The following is a 15407-nucleotide window of genomic DNA, read 5'->3' on the forward strand; positions in this document are numbered from 1 at the left end:
CGCCGCGGAAGCTTCCATCTCGGTATCGGTTTTTTCGTTGCAAACGAAGCGAGCGGTTTGATGTAGTGAAAGGAAGTCCATCTCTTTTTAGAGAACCGGCTTTTTTGGCTCAACTCATTAAAGAGATCCGTCTCTCAAACGGCTCACTTGCTTTGATGCATTATATTATAAAATAATTAGTATGTTGTATAAAGACGTTAAGAAAAAAAGGAAGTAGAAAACCAGAAAATGAAAAAAGACAGGTTTGTGGTTATCCCTTTAATCAGTATATTACCAACAATAATTTAATGCAGAAAATAAAAAAATGTATTATTCGACTTAATTATATTTGCATGTATGTTTTTCCTTCTACAGTGAACGTCCAAGCTACTTCATTTTTGAACATTTTTTTATAATAAACATTATTCATGTCGAGCAACTCAGTATCTCACAACAAAATGTTAATTAACAATATATATGATATAATGAAACACATGTACAATATAACATGTTAAACTACATAAATAAACACGTTTGAAAAAAAATATGGTGTAAGATTAGTTTGTATTTTGTAAGGGAAAATACGACAGTTTGTAAGGGCATGGAGCCGTGGAGGTTGACAGGTATGTTATTTGGATGACTAATTTTTCTTTCTATTTGAGTAATATTATTCTGAAGTAACAATACTTTTACTTGAGTAAAATTTTGGCTACTCTACCCACCTCTGCTCTTGCGGTCCCCATGTTTGATACCCAGATTAGTGCAATACACTCCTGAGCAGAGAGGGCAGTAACGCACTAATTAGATCAACAGACAACAAAATCAACAGGTCGGCTTGCCGACGAGGAAGAACATATCCATGGCGACGTGGGAAGCAAGAATTTAAAATCTTTTTCTGTCACTTTCTTAGTTTATTTTTAAATTCTATGTTCTTAATTTCTTCTTAATTTAGTAAAAATGTGGCGACGAGGTGGGACCAGTGACGCCCTCGACGCAGCTCAGGCGATTCTGGCCGCCAAGAAGAACAAAAAACAGATAACTGGTCCCGATTCGGTAAGTCAGTTTCCAGTTCAGAACCAAAATAATTATTTTGAATGATGAGCTTCCACTTTTTCATAAATGGAAAATGTTTGTGATTAGGTTTTCGCTTTCTTTTTTCCAATGAGAGTGTTGAGGCAAGACACTGAATCCCTAATGCCCCCAATAAGCAGGTCGGCGCCTTGCATGGCTGCATGGCCGCTATTGGTGTGTGAGTGTGTGTGTGAATGGGTAACTGTGAAGCACATTGTAAAGCGCTTTGGGAGGTTTTCATTGACTTGAAAAGCGCTATATAAATGCAGACCATTTACCATTTTTGAGTCATTTTATTTTGACATTATTTTTGTTGTCATCAGGATGCAAAAAACAAAGATGTTCCTCCGGACGGGAGCGATATATCGTCAGAATTAGGGGAATTATCCTCTTCGGAGGGAGAAGACGGAAAAGGAAAATGCTTCCTGAAGAAGCCGCATAACTTAAGGTGTGTAGAAGTGGTCGGGGCTTCCTGCCCTAAAACGTACTCTACATTTTCTTATTGTGTTCTCCATTGTTTTCCTTCTCTCTTTATCTCATTGCCATGCTTTTTTTTGGTCTATTTCCTCTTTTCGAGCCAACAAAATGGGCAAGCATTCAAGCCTAGTCACACGTATTTGTATCGCCTGTATGTCCTAAAGGACTGCACGGGCCACAATTACAGTAAAGCATACCTGTTAACCTCCACGGCTCCATGCCCTTACAAACTGTCGTATTTTCCCTTACAAAATACAAAAAAATCTTACAAACATGTATTTATGTAGTTTAACATGTTATATTGTGCATGTGTTTCGTTATATCATATATATTGTTAATTAACATTTTGTTGTGAGATACTGAGTTGCTCGACATGAATGAGGTTTATTATAAAAAAAAGTTCAAAAATGAAGTAGCTTGGACGTTCACTGTAGAAGGAAAAAATACATGCAAATATAATTAAGTAGAATAATACATGTTCTTATTCAAATTATGAATTCATTTTCTGCCTGTAATTATTGTTGGTAATATACTGATTAAAATTGAATCTTTTCTTCCGGCGCCGTCACGAATGGCAGCCACTCCAGCAGCTCCCGTGTTATTTTCGATTGTTCTCGATTGTTCTCAGCTCAGGGATGCTGCTGGAAATGTGAATTTCCCTTCGGGGATGAACAAAGTATCTATCTATCTATCTATCTATCTATCTAAAGGAATAACCACAAACCTGTCTTTTTTTCATTTTCTCCTTTTATACTTCCTTTTTTTCTTAACTTCTTTATTCAACATCATAATTCGTAATGTAATGCATCAAAGCAAGTGAGCCATTTGAGAGCCGGCTCTCTTTAATGAGTTGAGCCGAAAAAGCCGGTTCTTTAAAAAGAGATGGACTTCCTTTCACTACATAACTACCACATGAAATCCGAGACGGCCGACGCATGCGCACAGTAGTATCAAACCGCTCGCTTTGTTTGCAACGGAAAAAAAACATACCGAGATAGAGGCTACCGCAGCGAACTCGTTTGACTTTGATTTTCATTTTCGTCACAGTCTTTGTGTAACGGATGGTACACATAATTGACAAATTTGCGTTTTTCCGTACAGATTTTCTTGTACGTCGTACACGTCTTGAAATGCATAATAAACGTACTTTGTACGGCAAAAACGTACAGGTTGACAGGTATGGTAATGCACCATGTTGTAATGACAGTTGAGTTTCAAAATGTTACTAATAACACGTTACTGTACTCGTTACCGAAAAAAGTTCCTTTGTAATGTGTTAGTCCCAAAACTGGTCACCATCCACTCTATTCTTCTAATTCTTCTTTAGGCTGACCCTGTCGTCCAAGCAGGACTCAGAAGCGTCCCCTTTGAAGAAGTCCACCCAGATAGAGAGTCGCGTCCTCGGCAGTCGGCAAGAACCGGATCCAGGGAACCGGACCCCAAGCCTGAGTGTCGAAATGTCCTTGGCCTCAGAAGGCCCAAAGAAGACGCTGGGGTCTCAGGAGGAACCCCTAGTGGACCCGGGCCACATGCTAGACAGTGACGAAGAGGAGGTGATGAAGATGCTGGGGGACGGCAAGTCCAGCAGGTCATCCCGTCGGAGTACGCCGGGCCGGGTAGCGCTTCTTTTTCTGGTCCAAAATTGTTTTTTTCAGCATACAACTTAAATAAAGCTTTGATGATTTTAGGCACAGAACATTTAGTCTCGAAGTTGGCCCATCCGTCTTGTTTCCTCTAGAGCTGTGACTCTATGTCACTTTAAAAATGGTGAATCCTATTAACACCATATGTGAGGCAGCTCTGAAACAGACAGTGATTGTAGTAACCAGCCTCTAGTTTCTGCTTTAAGAAATTGGAACTTTGCTTACTGTGTTGCTGGGGGCCTCGTGACTGTTTAATTGGAGTTGTGTACCTGGGGTAAATCTACCTGCCACTGTTACAGCGGGGCGTTCCTTGTTTGCCTTCTCCTCCTTTTAGGTAGGTGATTGTGGCTTTTCATTTGTGTTTTCCTGTCTGTTGCGGTTGGCATAATTTTGTCCGGTTAACTCCCCATTAGCATGCTTTCCGGTTTTGTTTGCTTCCGTTTGACACTCGTTGGCTGCCCACCGTGTGTTGTTTGGCCGGGTAGCCTATTGTTAGCGCTGGTTTTGCTGTGTCCCTTGGTTTGTTCCCTGCCGTCTTCAAGTCAAGTCAAATTTATTTATATAGCCCTTAATCACAAAAATGTCTCAAATGACTGCACAGGATTACAATGACACAATTACCTGATCTTAAATCAACATGCGGGCAAGGAACAACTCAAAAACCTCAGCGTGAGGAAAAAGAGAAACCTTGAGAAGGGACCTCACAAGTGGTATCCCCCTTTCAGGGTGACCAGGGTGAATTACATTTAGCATTACAGTACACAAACATAGTAAACACTTGGTAACATGTTGAAAATTTGTCCGGAAAGTGCATGACAGCAGCGACGCCCCCAGCCTGTAAACTAGTCCATAAAGTCTATGACGGCCACGACGCAGCTTCCCATCTCTGCCAGCTGGTCCATGCAGGCGTTCACATGCTTCAGGTCAAACGCTGGTCCGCTTCGAGTTTATTGCTGTAGCCGTTGCCGCTTTTTGTTGTTAGCCTGGCTGCTCACTGCTTGTATTTTTTTTCCCTCCATTGGCTGTTATTTTTGCCAGTTAGCTCCTTTTTAGCTCTTGCCCTTTGTTGTATACCATTACTGCATCCACCTGCCACCCAATGCCTTGGCATTCTCCACAAAAACTAACAAAACTTCACTACGAACACTCGTAAGCTCTTTGAATAATTAACACCTAAAACCAAATGGCGACTGGCTTGCAAGCATGCTGGTGTTCCTCCGATGACGTCACCTCTCAAGAAGTCAAAGGACAAGACATGCTATCTCTAAAATACATTATCTCGGAAAATAATTTAAACCTACCAATGAAATATATTAAGATTTAATGCAAAAAACATACTATTTCTTCACATTTTGCATGGTTAGGTAATTATAGATACCTTTAAGTGACAATATGTCTATCATAAAACAGTCACATTGTTTTGAGATTCATTTTTATCGATGAATTGTTTCCTCTCATTTTCAACGTTTTCCTTTTTTTCTTCAAATAGATAATCAGCGTGAAAAAAAGCACCCCGCCTTCCATAAACAGTCTCGCCATCTCTTGCTCGGACCATGGAACCTCCCCACCTGGAACACCCCCACGTGGAAGCCCCCCGACTCCCTTGGGGCGTGGCCCTCCCTCTAGCTCCGCAGCCGAGGAGATTCTCTCGCTGGAAGAACTTTTTCCGCTGGGATGTGATCCCGTGTCCTCGCTGGGTAAGTTGCAAATAGACAAAATAAAAAAATGTGGAAAATGACATGCCCCCATAACTGCGACAATAGAGGTAAGATTGGGCCTGAATTAAATCCAGCCTGACCCGATCTGGCCACCGAGTACAAACCAGGCCCAAACCAGCCCGAGCCTGACCAATTAACTTGGGAACCTAGCTTGAAACAAACCCGAGTTTTCATATTTGATTTGTGAGGACTCGGGAGGAGTAAGGAAGGTTAGTTTGGCCAACTCTGCCCACTCCTCTGCGTACATGAGCATGCGTGCTAGGATGCGGATTCTCCACAAAGAAAAAGAAACAAAACAGTGTCCTGGAGAATATTTTTTTTAGTCAGCAAGAGAGAAGCCTGGCCCGAACCCAAACGTAATGATTGATATTTTAGGCCGGATCAGAATTTCGGGTCGTTTTTTTGCTCACGGCTAAAATACTTCTAGGGCAGAATAGCTAGACTAGCAAACAGTCTGTATCCACAGGCTGTGGGGCTATTGAACTCTGCCCTCCCGCTCTCTACTCCTCACCACACACGTTTATGAAAACAATCACACAGCACCGACGAACAAGTGAACTGGTTGCATTGCTACAGTATATCATCTTTATTCAACCAAGTCTGGCACAATTGCACTTAAAAATTAAATTAAAATAAATGTTTTGCATTTTGATAGTGCTTTTCAAGTCACTGAAGACCAAAGCGCCTCACATTTACCCATTCACACACTCACACCAGGAGCTTATCGGCGGATCAGGAGTTCAGTGTCTTGCCAGGGTCACTTTGACATTTAACACAGAGGCTGGGAATTGAAATTGCCACGTCAAGCGCTGTTAGATCCTGACCCCCAAAATAACTTACGACGAGGATGGGATTCGAACCCACGCGTGCAGAGCACAATGGATTAGCAGTCCATCGCCTTAACCACTCGGCCACCTCGTCTACTGTCATAAATTAACACAACTCTGATCTCCTCTCCAAAGTACCCTGGCATCCTAAATATCCTGTAAAATTTTCAGCGGAATTCTGCGTGAGCGTGAAAACATTGGAGGATGGCGATCCCCTCGAATACAGCGGGACGGAAGAAGACGAAATACAAACTCAGGTTCTTGTTTTTTTTGGCACCTGATATTAGAGGGACACAGTGTAATATGGAGCCTTTTTGGTGATTAAAAAGCCTCATTGAAGAAAAATAATACTGTATAATGTTGGGAATTAAATCTCAAAATGTACCGTTTACCAAATAGTTCGAATTAGTTATCTGACTCCATTAACCAAACACAACCTACATTCACCCAGCAATTTATGCGCGCTCGTTTCTTGAGGGAAAAGATGAACAAGAAAGTCGACATTTTCACTCGGGGGCAGATTTAATTTCATCAACAATTTAACTAAGTGAACTCCATCGTAAAGGGCCGAATTTGTGACGTTGGAGTCTGTGTGAAGCCTTCTTCTCAAGTCCTTTACCTTTTTTCCTATTGGCCATCTCCTCCCCGCATAATGGCGTGCCGGCTCCTCCCATGGGCGTGCCAAGGAAGCTCCCCCCTGGGCTTCTACATCTCGTCGAAGAGCGTCGCGATGTCTGGAATACTCAAAACAACACCGAGCGTTTCTACGTCATCAGGGCTTTTCTGCGTCTGGATGTGCTGATTATCTTAATCAGCCTTACATCCCGTTCCCGCCGTTCCTGTAAACAACATTTTCTACCAGGGTGCCCTGACCTCGCACCACAGCCCAGTCAGTGAATATCTTTTACATTAAATGTAATTTGTATTCAATCGTATAAAATCCTTTATAGTCCAATGTATAAAATCTTTCAATAAAAACAAGCAAGTATACATAAACTATTGCATAAACATGCATTTTTTTAAAACTTACTCATGGGTTGAGGTATTTGCGTTTATTTTATGTATCAAGCACCTCACCGACACGGAACTGACATGATTGACATCTTGCTGCTACGGGCAAGCGAAAACTAAAAACATCATAAAAGTCTGGGACAAAAAAATGAAAAAAGGCGCGGTTTGGTCACTTTGAGTCATCGATGATTGCAATCTTCCTCGTGTATCGTTGGCACTCGTTTTTGGTTGGAGCACAAAATACAGCGACATCTAGTGGTCAAATAATACACACTGTCCCTTTAAAATGAAGTACTGGTATATAAAAAGCCGTAACACATTCTTTGTAGGCGCCGGACTACGAAAGCGACTTTGAAAGCACAGACGGGACCGTGACGGGTCACCATGGCAACAGCGACAAGGTTTCACACACACACACACACACACACATAAAGTGGGGGGGACTAAAAAAATTAGCAGAGGGGCGCGGCCAGAAGGGAAAAAGTTATTGATTTATTGCAAGCAGGGATGTCAAACAAGAGACGCTGAGAGAAGTGCAAGAGAAAAACACAGTATTAAATATGTCCAGTGGATGTCACCAAAGCCAGGCTACCCAAGCTACTCACAAAACTGTTGTTGTGTTTCTTGCTCTCCCTTTCTGTGCAGCCCTTTGAGACTTCTTGTGATTAAGGGCGTCACAAATAAAGATGACTTGACTTGAATTACTTTCTTTTTCCCTTTTTCTCCATTTCTCTCTCTCTTTCATTCTCTCAAGTCAAGTCATTTTTACTTTTATAGCCACATGAGGTAATACCCCGTTCCAGGATGGCCAGACTGAACTTTTTTCTCTTTCTCTATGTCTTTGACTTTAAATGTTTCTCTCTTTTCTTTCTCTCCTGTTTTTTCTCTCTCTTTCTCTCTCATTTTTTATCTTGCTCTTTGTCTACCTCTTTCTTTTGCTAGTTGTCTTTTTCTCATTCTTTTTCCCACATCCTCCATCTAATTATCTTGCTCTCTCTGTTTTGCTTTTTCTCTATTTCATCTTCTCCCTCTATTTCTTCCCGTTTTTTGCCATCTTTCTTCTCGTTCTGTCTTTCCTTTCTTTTTTTCTCCCTCTCTCTATCACTTTCTCTCTTGTTCTCTCACCCTTTCTCTTACTCATTCTATCTTTATCTCCCTCTCTCTCTTTTTCTTTTGCTTTCATCTGCTAGTCAAACCCCAGTGAGAATGTTTTTTTCTACCATGTGACCCCTGAGCAAAAATAAGTTTGACACCCATGATATAGCCTTGAATCCCATCTGTTGCTGATGAAGATAAAAATAATTTTAAACAAGGGTTCCATTGCTTATTCCTTCATCTTCTGACATTGTTTGCATGCTATCCTCAAATAAATACGGGCAGCTAGAACTATTTGGGTGCTCTTAGCTAAAGCAAACACTGTTTTTTGACCAAGATTAGATCACATAGTTTCTAAATAACAGAGTTGCTCGACATGAATGAGGTTTATTATAAAAAAAAAGTTCAAAAATAAAGTCGCTTGGACGTTCACTGTAGAAGGAAAAAAATACATGCAAATATAAGTAGAAAAATACATTTTCTTATTCAAAATTTTAATTCATTTTCTGCATTGAATTATTGTTGGTAATATACTGATTAAAGGGATAACCACAAACCTGTCTTTTTTCATTTTCTCCTTTTGTACTTCCTTTTTTTCTTAACTTCTTTATACAACAATAATGATTCGTAATATAATGCATCAAAGCAAGTGAGCCGTTTGAGAGCCGGCTCTCTTTAATGAGTTGAGCCGAAAAAGCCGGTTCTCTAAAAAGAGACGGACTTCCTTTCACTATATAACTACCACATGAAATCCGAGGCGGCAGACGCATGCGCACAGTAGCATCAAACCGCTCGCTTCGTTTGCAACGGAAAAAAAACATACCGAGATAGAGGCTACAGCGGCGAACTTGTTTGACTTGATCGATTTGCCGTTTGGTGATAGTCGGTGTATACCGGATGGCACACAAAATTGACAAATTAGCGTTTTTCCGTACAGATTTTTTCTTGTTCGTCGTACACGTCCTAAAATGCATAATAATGTAATAATGTACGGCAAAAACGTACAGGTTGACAGGTTTGGTTATTTCACCAGTTTGATTTTGACAAAGAGCAGATCACATTCAGTTACTCATTCTTCCCCCTTCTATCATTATTTGTATGCTCTCCCCATTCAAATATGCCAAACTGTAAATGTTTGGTTAAAATGGGTCTCAAATTGTCTTTGAGTCTTCAGAGTGTTCCATGACTTTTTCCTCCCCATTCTGTAATTGATTGCATGCTTTCCTCAATAAAATATGGAACATGCTAGAAATTGTTTTTTTCATCTGATGGATTTTGACACAGATCAGATCACATTGCTCACTTCTTTTCTTTTGTTTCCTCATGCTCACTCTTTTCCTCTCTCTGTCTTTTTAAAACTCTTCTCTCATTCTTTAAATATTTCTCTCGCTCTTTGTCTCTTTCTCTTTCTCATATTTTCTCTCTCTATTTCTCCCTTTATCGCACTATTGTGCTCTCTCTATTTTTCTCACTCTGTTCTCATTTTCCTGTCTATTACCTTCTCTCTCTCTCTTTTACTCTGTCTCCCTTGTCTCATCTTTTTAACCCTCACTCTTTCTTTTTCTCTGTCTTTCTTTTCTTCCTTGCATGGCTGACTCCCGATTGGTGTGTGAGTGTGTGCGCGAATGGGTACGTGTGAAGCACATTGTAAAGCGCTTTGGGATGTCTTCATTGACTCAAAAAGCGCTATAGAAATGCAGATCATTTCATTTCACTCTAAAACCAGGAAGCCTGAAGACTAATTTACAATCCTATTTGAAAACCCTAAATTGGTTTTAAAACCCTTCATAAAGCCTAAAAACTAGTTTAAAACACTACCTGGAAACCCTAGAAACGCTTTAAAACCCATGATTATTCCTAAAAACTAGTTTAAAAGCCATGCTAGAAACCCTAGAAATACTTTAAAATCCTTTCATAAAGCCTAAAAAGTAGTTTAAAACCGTTTCTGAAACCCCAGAAAGGCTTTAAAACCTTCATTAAGCCTAAAAACTAGTTTACCACTTACCATTTAATGCAGGGGTGTCAAACTCATTTGAACTCGGGGGCCACACGATAGAACAAACATTCTGTCGGGGCCGGACTAATAGATCAAATAGAAAGAAAAAGAGAGATAAATAAATAAGAGAATGAGTGAGGGAAAAGGAGCGAGGGTGGGACAAAGAAAGAAAAAGAGAGAGAGGGAAAGAGCGTGTGAAACAAAAGATAAAAAGTCATGAGAGAGGGGGAAGAGAAAGGGAGAGGAAGAAAGAAATTCAAAGAGAAATAGAAAGACAGAAGGAGAGAAAAGAGAAAAGAAAGTGCAAAGGGTATGAAGAGAGAAAGAGAAAAGAGAGAAAAGGAAAAAGGAAATTAGAGCAAAAGAGGTTAAAAGACACAGAGAGAGAAAGAGACAAAGAGCAACAAAGGAATAGAAAAGGAGACACACAGAGAGTAAAAGAGACGGAGACCGAGTGGGAGAAAAGGGGTGGAAAAGAAAGAGAGAGAGAAAAAGAGAGAAATAAATACAAGTACAGTGTCTTTGTGTTGACAAATTTCAACCTTGTTTTTCTCTTGCGCCTCTCTGACTGTTGTCTCGCGGGCCGGATTCAATCCCTTAGCGGGCCTGATCTGGGCCGCGGGCCGCCTGATTGACACCTGTGATTTAATGGGAACCGTAGGGGGAAAATTAAGCATCAGACTGGCCTAATTCTCACAGCAGAGATATTATACATCGACTCTCTCACTCAGGTGTCGGAGCGCTCACCTGGCAGCGATGAAGACAAGGATGTGTCTCCATCGCCCCCCCACGAATGTCTTTTTTCTCCTTCCAGCCAAGAGAACAGAGACGCCACGTCGCCGTCGTCCTCGCTCCGGCAGGCATCCCGCACTTCCTCTTTGCCGCATTTGAAAGAGGCAGCCGCGCAGACAGACGGTGAGGGGTGGGGCCTTTGGCCGGCCACGCCCACTTTGGCCTTCACCGAGCTGAGGCGACAGCTCGTCGAAGTGCGACGCTCTGCCGAAAACAGTCGCAGAGAACGCGACCACGTCGTCCGCAACTTGGGCCCGCCCGCCCACAACTACACCACGCTGCATCACACCTTGCAGGTGAGAAAGGCCCCGCCTCCTACAGAGTCATTAGTTCTGTTGGGAATTAAATATCAAAATGTACCGTTTACCAAATTATTCGAATTAGTTATCTGACTCCATTAACCAAACACAACCTACATTCACACAGCAATTGATGCGCGCTCGTTTCTTGATGGAAAAGATGAACAAGGAAGCCGACATTTTCACACGGGGGCAGATTTTATTTCATTATCAATTCAACCACGTCTTCCCGCAAGATGGTGTGCCGGCTCCTCCCATGGGCGTGCCATTGAAGCCCAACGTGAGCTTCACAATCTCAGAGACGAGCGTCCCGATGTCGGTGGTTCCTCAAAACAACGGAGAGCATTTCTCAAAACAATGCCTGCCGTCCTCCGTCATCAGGGCCTTTCTGCTTTTGGATGTGCTGATTATCTTATGATGTGAAATGAAATGATCTGCATTTATATAGCACTTTTCAAGTCAATGAAGACTCCCCAAAGCGCTTTACAATGTGCTTCACATTTACCCATTCACACACACACACCAATAGCGGCCGTGCAGCCATGCAAGGCGCCAACCTACTTGTTGGGGGCATTAGGCGTTCAGTGTCTTACCCAAGGACACTTATCAGCCTTTTGTCCCGTTCCCGCCATTCCTGTAAATAATATTTCCTACCAGGGTGCCCTGAACATTCACAGGTCATTGAATAAAGGCACAGTGAGTAAATAACTACAGCATTAAACTTAATAAATGTAACTTGTATTCAATTGTATAAAATCCTTTATAGTCAAATGTATAAAATCCTTCAGGTCACTCACTTGCTTTTTTATTTTTTTCCTCCACAGGTCATCAATAAAACCAAGGCAGCGAGAGCCAACGCCGCTCGCACGTGATTTGTGCTCCTGGATGTGGTTTTATGGAATAAAAACTCTACCAGGCCACGGGTCATTATATACTGTACCACACAGAAAGAAAAAAAGTTGCCTTTTTTTGGTTATACTGGATTTATTTGTGTAGACAGACATTTTTTATTTACCCAGAAAAAGCCTAAATGTGGGTGCGCGTGATATATGAGGTTTTTCGGTGGTATATTACAGTACTTGGCCGATATTTTTTGATCAGTTGACAAATTCCGCTGACAAGATTTGCTCGGGCATCGAATGCAACTGGAAACGAACACGGATCACAGTCGTGAGAGTGCAGATGACAAAGGGAAAGTCATTATTACATATGATCTCAATATCACTCTATTTTTTACTCTCAGTGCGACGTTGTCCAACATTTTAATGGAGCATTATGGGAAGGAGTTCAGCCAAAACATAATTAAAAGAAAAGTTTGTGAACCAATGCACTACACAATGAACTTTTTTTTTTAAATGCTCAACGGTCTAAAAATGTTTCATTAATATTTCATGGGGGCAGCACGGCGGCGCAGTGGTTAGCGCATGTGCGGCACAGTTCAAGTCATGGGAACCTCCTGCGTGGGTTCAAATCCAGCTCCAGACTTCCTGTGCGGAGTTTGTATGTTCTCCCCGTGCTTGCATGGGTTTCTCCGGGCACTCCGGTTTCCTCCCACATTCCAAAAACATGCATTTCAGGTGAATTGGCCGGTCCAAATTGTCCCTAGGTGTGAATGAGCGAGTGAGTTTGTCCCCGTGTGTCCTGCAATTGGCTGGCAACCAGTTCAGGGTGTCCACTGCCCGATGATTGCTGGGATGGGCTCCAGCACCCCCGCGACCCTACTGAGGATAAGCGGTGCAGCTAATGAGATGAGATGAGATAATATTTCATGGTGTCAGTCCCCTTTTTAAAATATTGTCATGTTTTGTTGCAAAAGATGTAGTAGTAAGCTAGCACAAATGTCCTTTGAGCTTCCGTCAGGCAATTTATTTCCATGGAGACGATTAAGCTAGTGCTAAAAATATGAGAAACTGTCCCTAAAGTGTTCCACAAATCTAATGCAGTGTAGCCATTTAAAGTGGTATGAAAAAATATGTGAACCCTTTTGAATTCTTCACATTTCTGAATTGAAATATGAAATGTAACGGTTACTTATTCCTCCCCTTTTTGTCATTGTTTGGATGATATCTTCATTCAAATGTGGAAAGATAGAAATTGTTTGGTTGAATACGTTTTAATTGCTTTTTGAGCAACCTTAGATAAAGGGTTCGGTTACTTATTCCTCACACTTCCATCTTTTTTTTGTGTGCATGATATTCTCATTCAATTATGGAAAACTAATTGTTTGGTTAAAATGGTTTTCAATTGTTCTTTGAGTCTCTGTAGGTCAGGGGTGTCAAACTCAGTTATACAGAGGGCCAGAACTTAAACCACACCTTTGGTCGCGAGCCGAACAGGATAGATATTTATTGAATACACTAAAACTTAAAAAAAACATTAAAAAATATGAATTTAAAACAGTCAGGAATATTATTACTGAATACACAAACTTAAAAATTAAATGAATTAAAAATTGTTGCTCTCCATGAAAATACAGGACTGTCTCAGAAAATTAGAATATAGTGATAAAGTTCTTTATTTTCTGTAATGCAATTAAAAAAACAAAAATGTCATACATTCTGGATTCATTACACATCAACTGAACTATTTCAAGCCTTTTATTATTTTAATATTGCTGAATTTGGCTTACAGCTTAAGAAAACTCAAAAATCCTATCTCAAAATATTAGAATATCATGAAAAAGTATACAAGTAGGCTATTCAACTAATCACCTGAATCATCTAATTAACTCGAAACACCTTGCGAGGGTTTCCTGAGCCTTAAAAACACTCAGCTTGGTTCAGTAAACTAAATCACAAGTATGGGGAAGACTGCTGATCTGACTGCTGTCCAGAGGACCATCATTGATACCCTCCATCAGGAGGGTAAGACACAAAAAGACATTTCTCAAAGAGCAGGCTGTTCACAGAGTGCAGTTTCAAAGCATATCCACAAAAAGTCTGTTGGAAGGGAAAAATGTGGCCGGAAACGCTGCACAACCAAGAGAGATGATCGCAGCCTTAACAAAATTGTGAAGAAGAGCCGTTTCCAGAATTTGGGGGAGCTTCAAAGACAGTGGGCTGAAGCTGGAGTCAAAAGCCACAGTTCACAGACGTGTCCGGGAAATGGGCTACAATAGCCGTATTCCCATGGTCAAGCCACTTCTGAACTCAAGACAACGGAAGAAGCGTCTGACTTGGGCTATGGAGAAGAAGCACTGGACAGTTGCAGAGTGGTCCAAAGTCCTCTTTTCAGACGAAAGCAAGTTTTGCATTTCATTTGGAAGTCAAGGCGCCAGAGTCTGGAGAAAGGCTGGAGAGGAGCAAAATCCAAGTTGCTTGAAATCCAGTGTGAAGTTCCCACAGTCAGCAATGGTTTGGGGAGCCATGTCAGCTGCTGGTGTTGGTCCACTGTGTTTCATCAAGTCCAGAGTAAATGCAACTGTGTACCAAGAGATTTTAGAGCACTACATGCTTCCATCTGCTGAAAAGCTCTATGGAGATGAGGATTTCATTTTCCAGCATGATCTGGCACCTGCCCACAGTGCCAAAACCACCAGTAACTGGTGCACTGACCATGGCATCACTGTCCTTGATTGGCCTGCTAATTCCCCTGACCTGAACCCCATCGAGAATTTGTGGGGTAGAGTTAAGAAGAAGATGAAAGACACCAGACCTACAAATGCAAATGAGCTGAAGGCCGCTATCGAAGCATCCTGGGCATCAATAACACCTCAGCAATGCCACAGGCTGATTGCCTCCATGCCACGCCGGATTGATGCAGTAATCCGTGCAAAAGGATTCCCAACCAAGTACTGAGTGCATCAATGGACATTTTCAAATGTTTGATTTAGTTTTGCTGTTATAAAATTATTTTTTTTACTTGGTCTGAGGAAGTATTCTAATATTTTGGGATAGGATTTTTGAGATTTTTTTCAGCTGTAAGCCAAAATCAGCAATATTCAAATAATAAAAGGCTTGAAATAGTTCAGTTGATGTGTAATGAATCCAGAATGTATGACATTTTTGTTTTTTTAATTGCATTACAGAAAATAAAGAACTTTATCACAATATTCTAATTTTCTGAGACAGTCCTGTATATCCTGTCAAAACCATACAAATTCAAAATATGAAAAAACAGAAATATAAATAAAATGTGTGCTTTTCGCTTTGGGAATTTGCTTTAGTGAAAAACATCTTCATATTCTTCTTTAACTCTTCAACTTTCTGTATCTTTTCTCTGGATTCAAGTTTTTCAGCTTACTCTGAAGTTTTGTCTTGTGGTGCCGTTTTACATTAAATTCCTTCATTACGGCCACAAAATCTCCACAAATAAGACACACGGGTTTACTGGCAATGTCAGTTAACATAATTGTCTCAGCCATTGTGGTTTTTAGCATCAGAGTATAGTTTGAAAGTTATTAGCGTTTCATAGACCCGGGCCATTATAGTAGATGTATATAAAATTATTTCACGGGCCGGATATAATTCTATGCCGGGCCGGATAAGAAGACCATGGTT

General features: G+C 41.0%; 1 protein-coding gene and 1 non-coding gene across 2 annotated transcripts; one reads left to right on the top strand and one right to left on the bottom strand.

Moving 5' to 3' along the window:
- Nucleotides 1–824: 824 nt before the first annotated feature.
- Nucleotides 825–12297, top strand: LOC148355689 (uncharacterized). The gene is made up of 8 exons (XM_088350240.1): nucleotides 825–1032; nucleotides 1374–1498; nucleotides 2855–3143; nucleotides 4660–4867; nucleotides 5887–5972; nucleotides 7056–7127; nucleotides 10549–10905; nucleotides 11733–12297. The coding sequence occupies exons 1-8, from the start codon at nucleotides 937–939 to the stop codon at nucleotides 11778–11780; spliced, it is 1281 nt and encodes a 426-aa protein (XP_088206366.1). The 5' UTR covers nucleotides 825–936; the 3' UTR covers nucleotides 11781–12297.
- trnas-gcu (transfer RNA serine (anticodon GCU)) lies at nucleotides 5728–5809 on the bottom strand. Its single transcript has one exon. It is a non-coding gene; the product is annotated as a tRNA-Ser (tRNA).
- Nucleotides 12298–15407: the final 3110 nt, after the last annotated feature.

This window comes from Urocampus carinirostris, chromosome 12 (genome assembly GCF_059441175.1).
Source record: "Urocampus carinirostris isolate Australia breed hairy pipefish chromosome 12, RoL_Ucar_1.0, whole genome shotgun sequence".
Taxonomy (NCBI): Eukaryota; Metazoa; Chordata; class Actinopteri; order Syngnathiformes; family Syngnathidae; genus Urocampus; species Urocampus carinirostris.

What these genes read in the sequence shown, in the direction of transcription:
- LOC148355689 (XM_088350240.1), top strand. Translation starts at nt 937, where the DNA reads ATGTGGCGACGAGGTGGGACCAGTGACGCCCTCGACGCAGCTCAGGCG. An exon ending in AGATAACTGGTCCCGATTCG is followed by an intron (nt 1,033 to 1,373) that starts GTAAGTCAGTTT and finishes TGTTGTCATCAG; the next exon opens with GATGCAAAAAACAAAGATGT. An exon ending in CGCTGCATCACACCTTGCAG is followed by an intron (nt 10,906 to 11,732) that starts GTGAGAAAGGCC and finishes TTTCCTCCACAG; the next exon opens with GTCATCAATAAAACCAAGGC.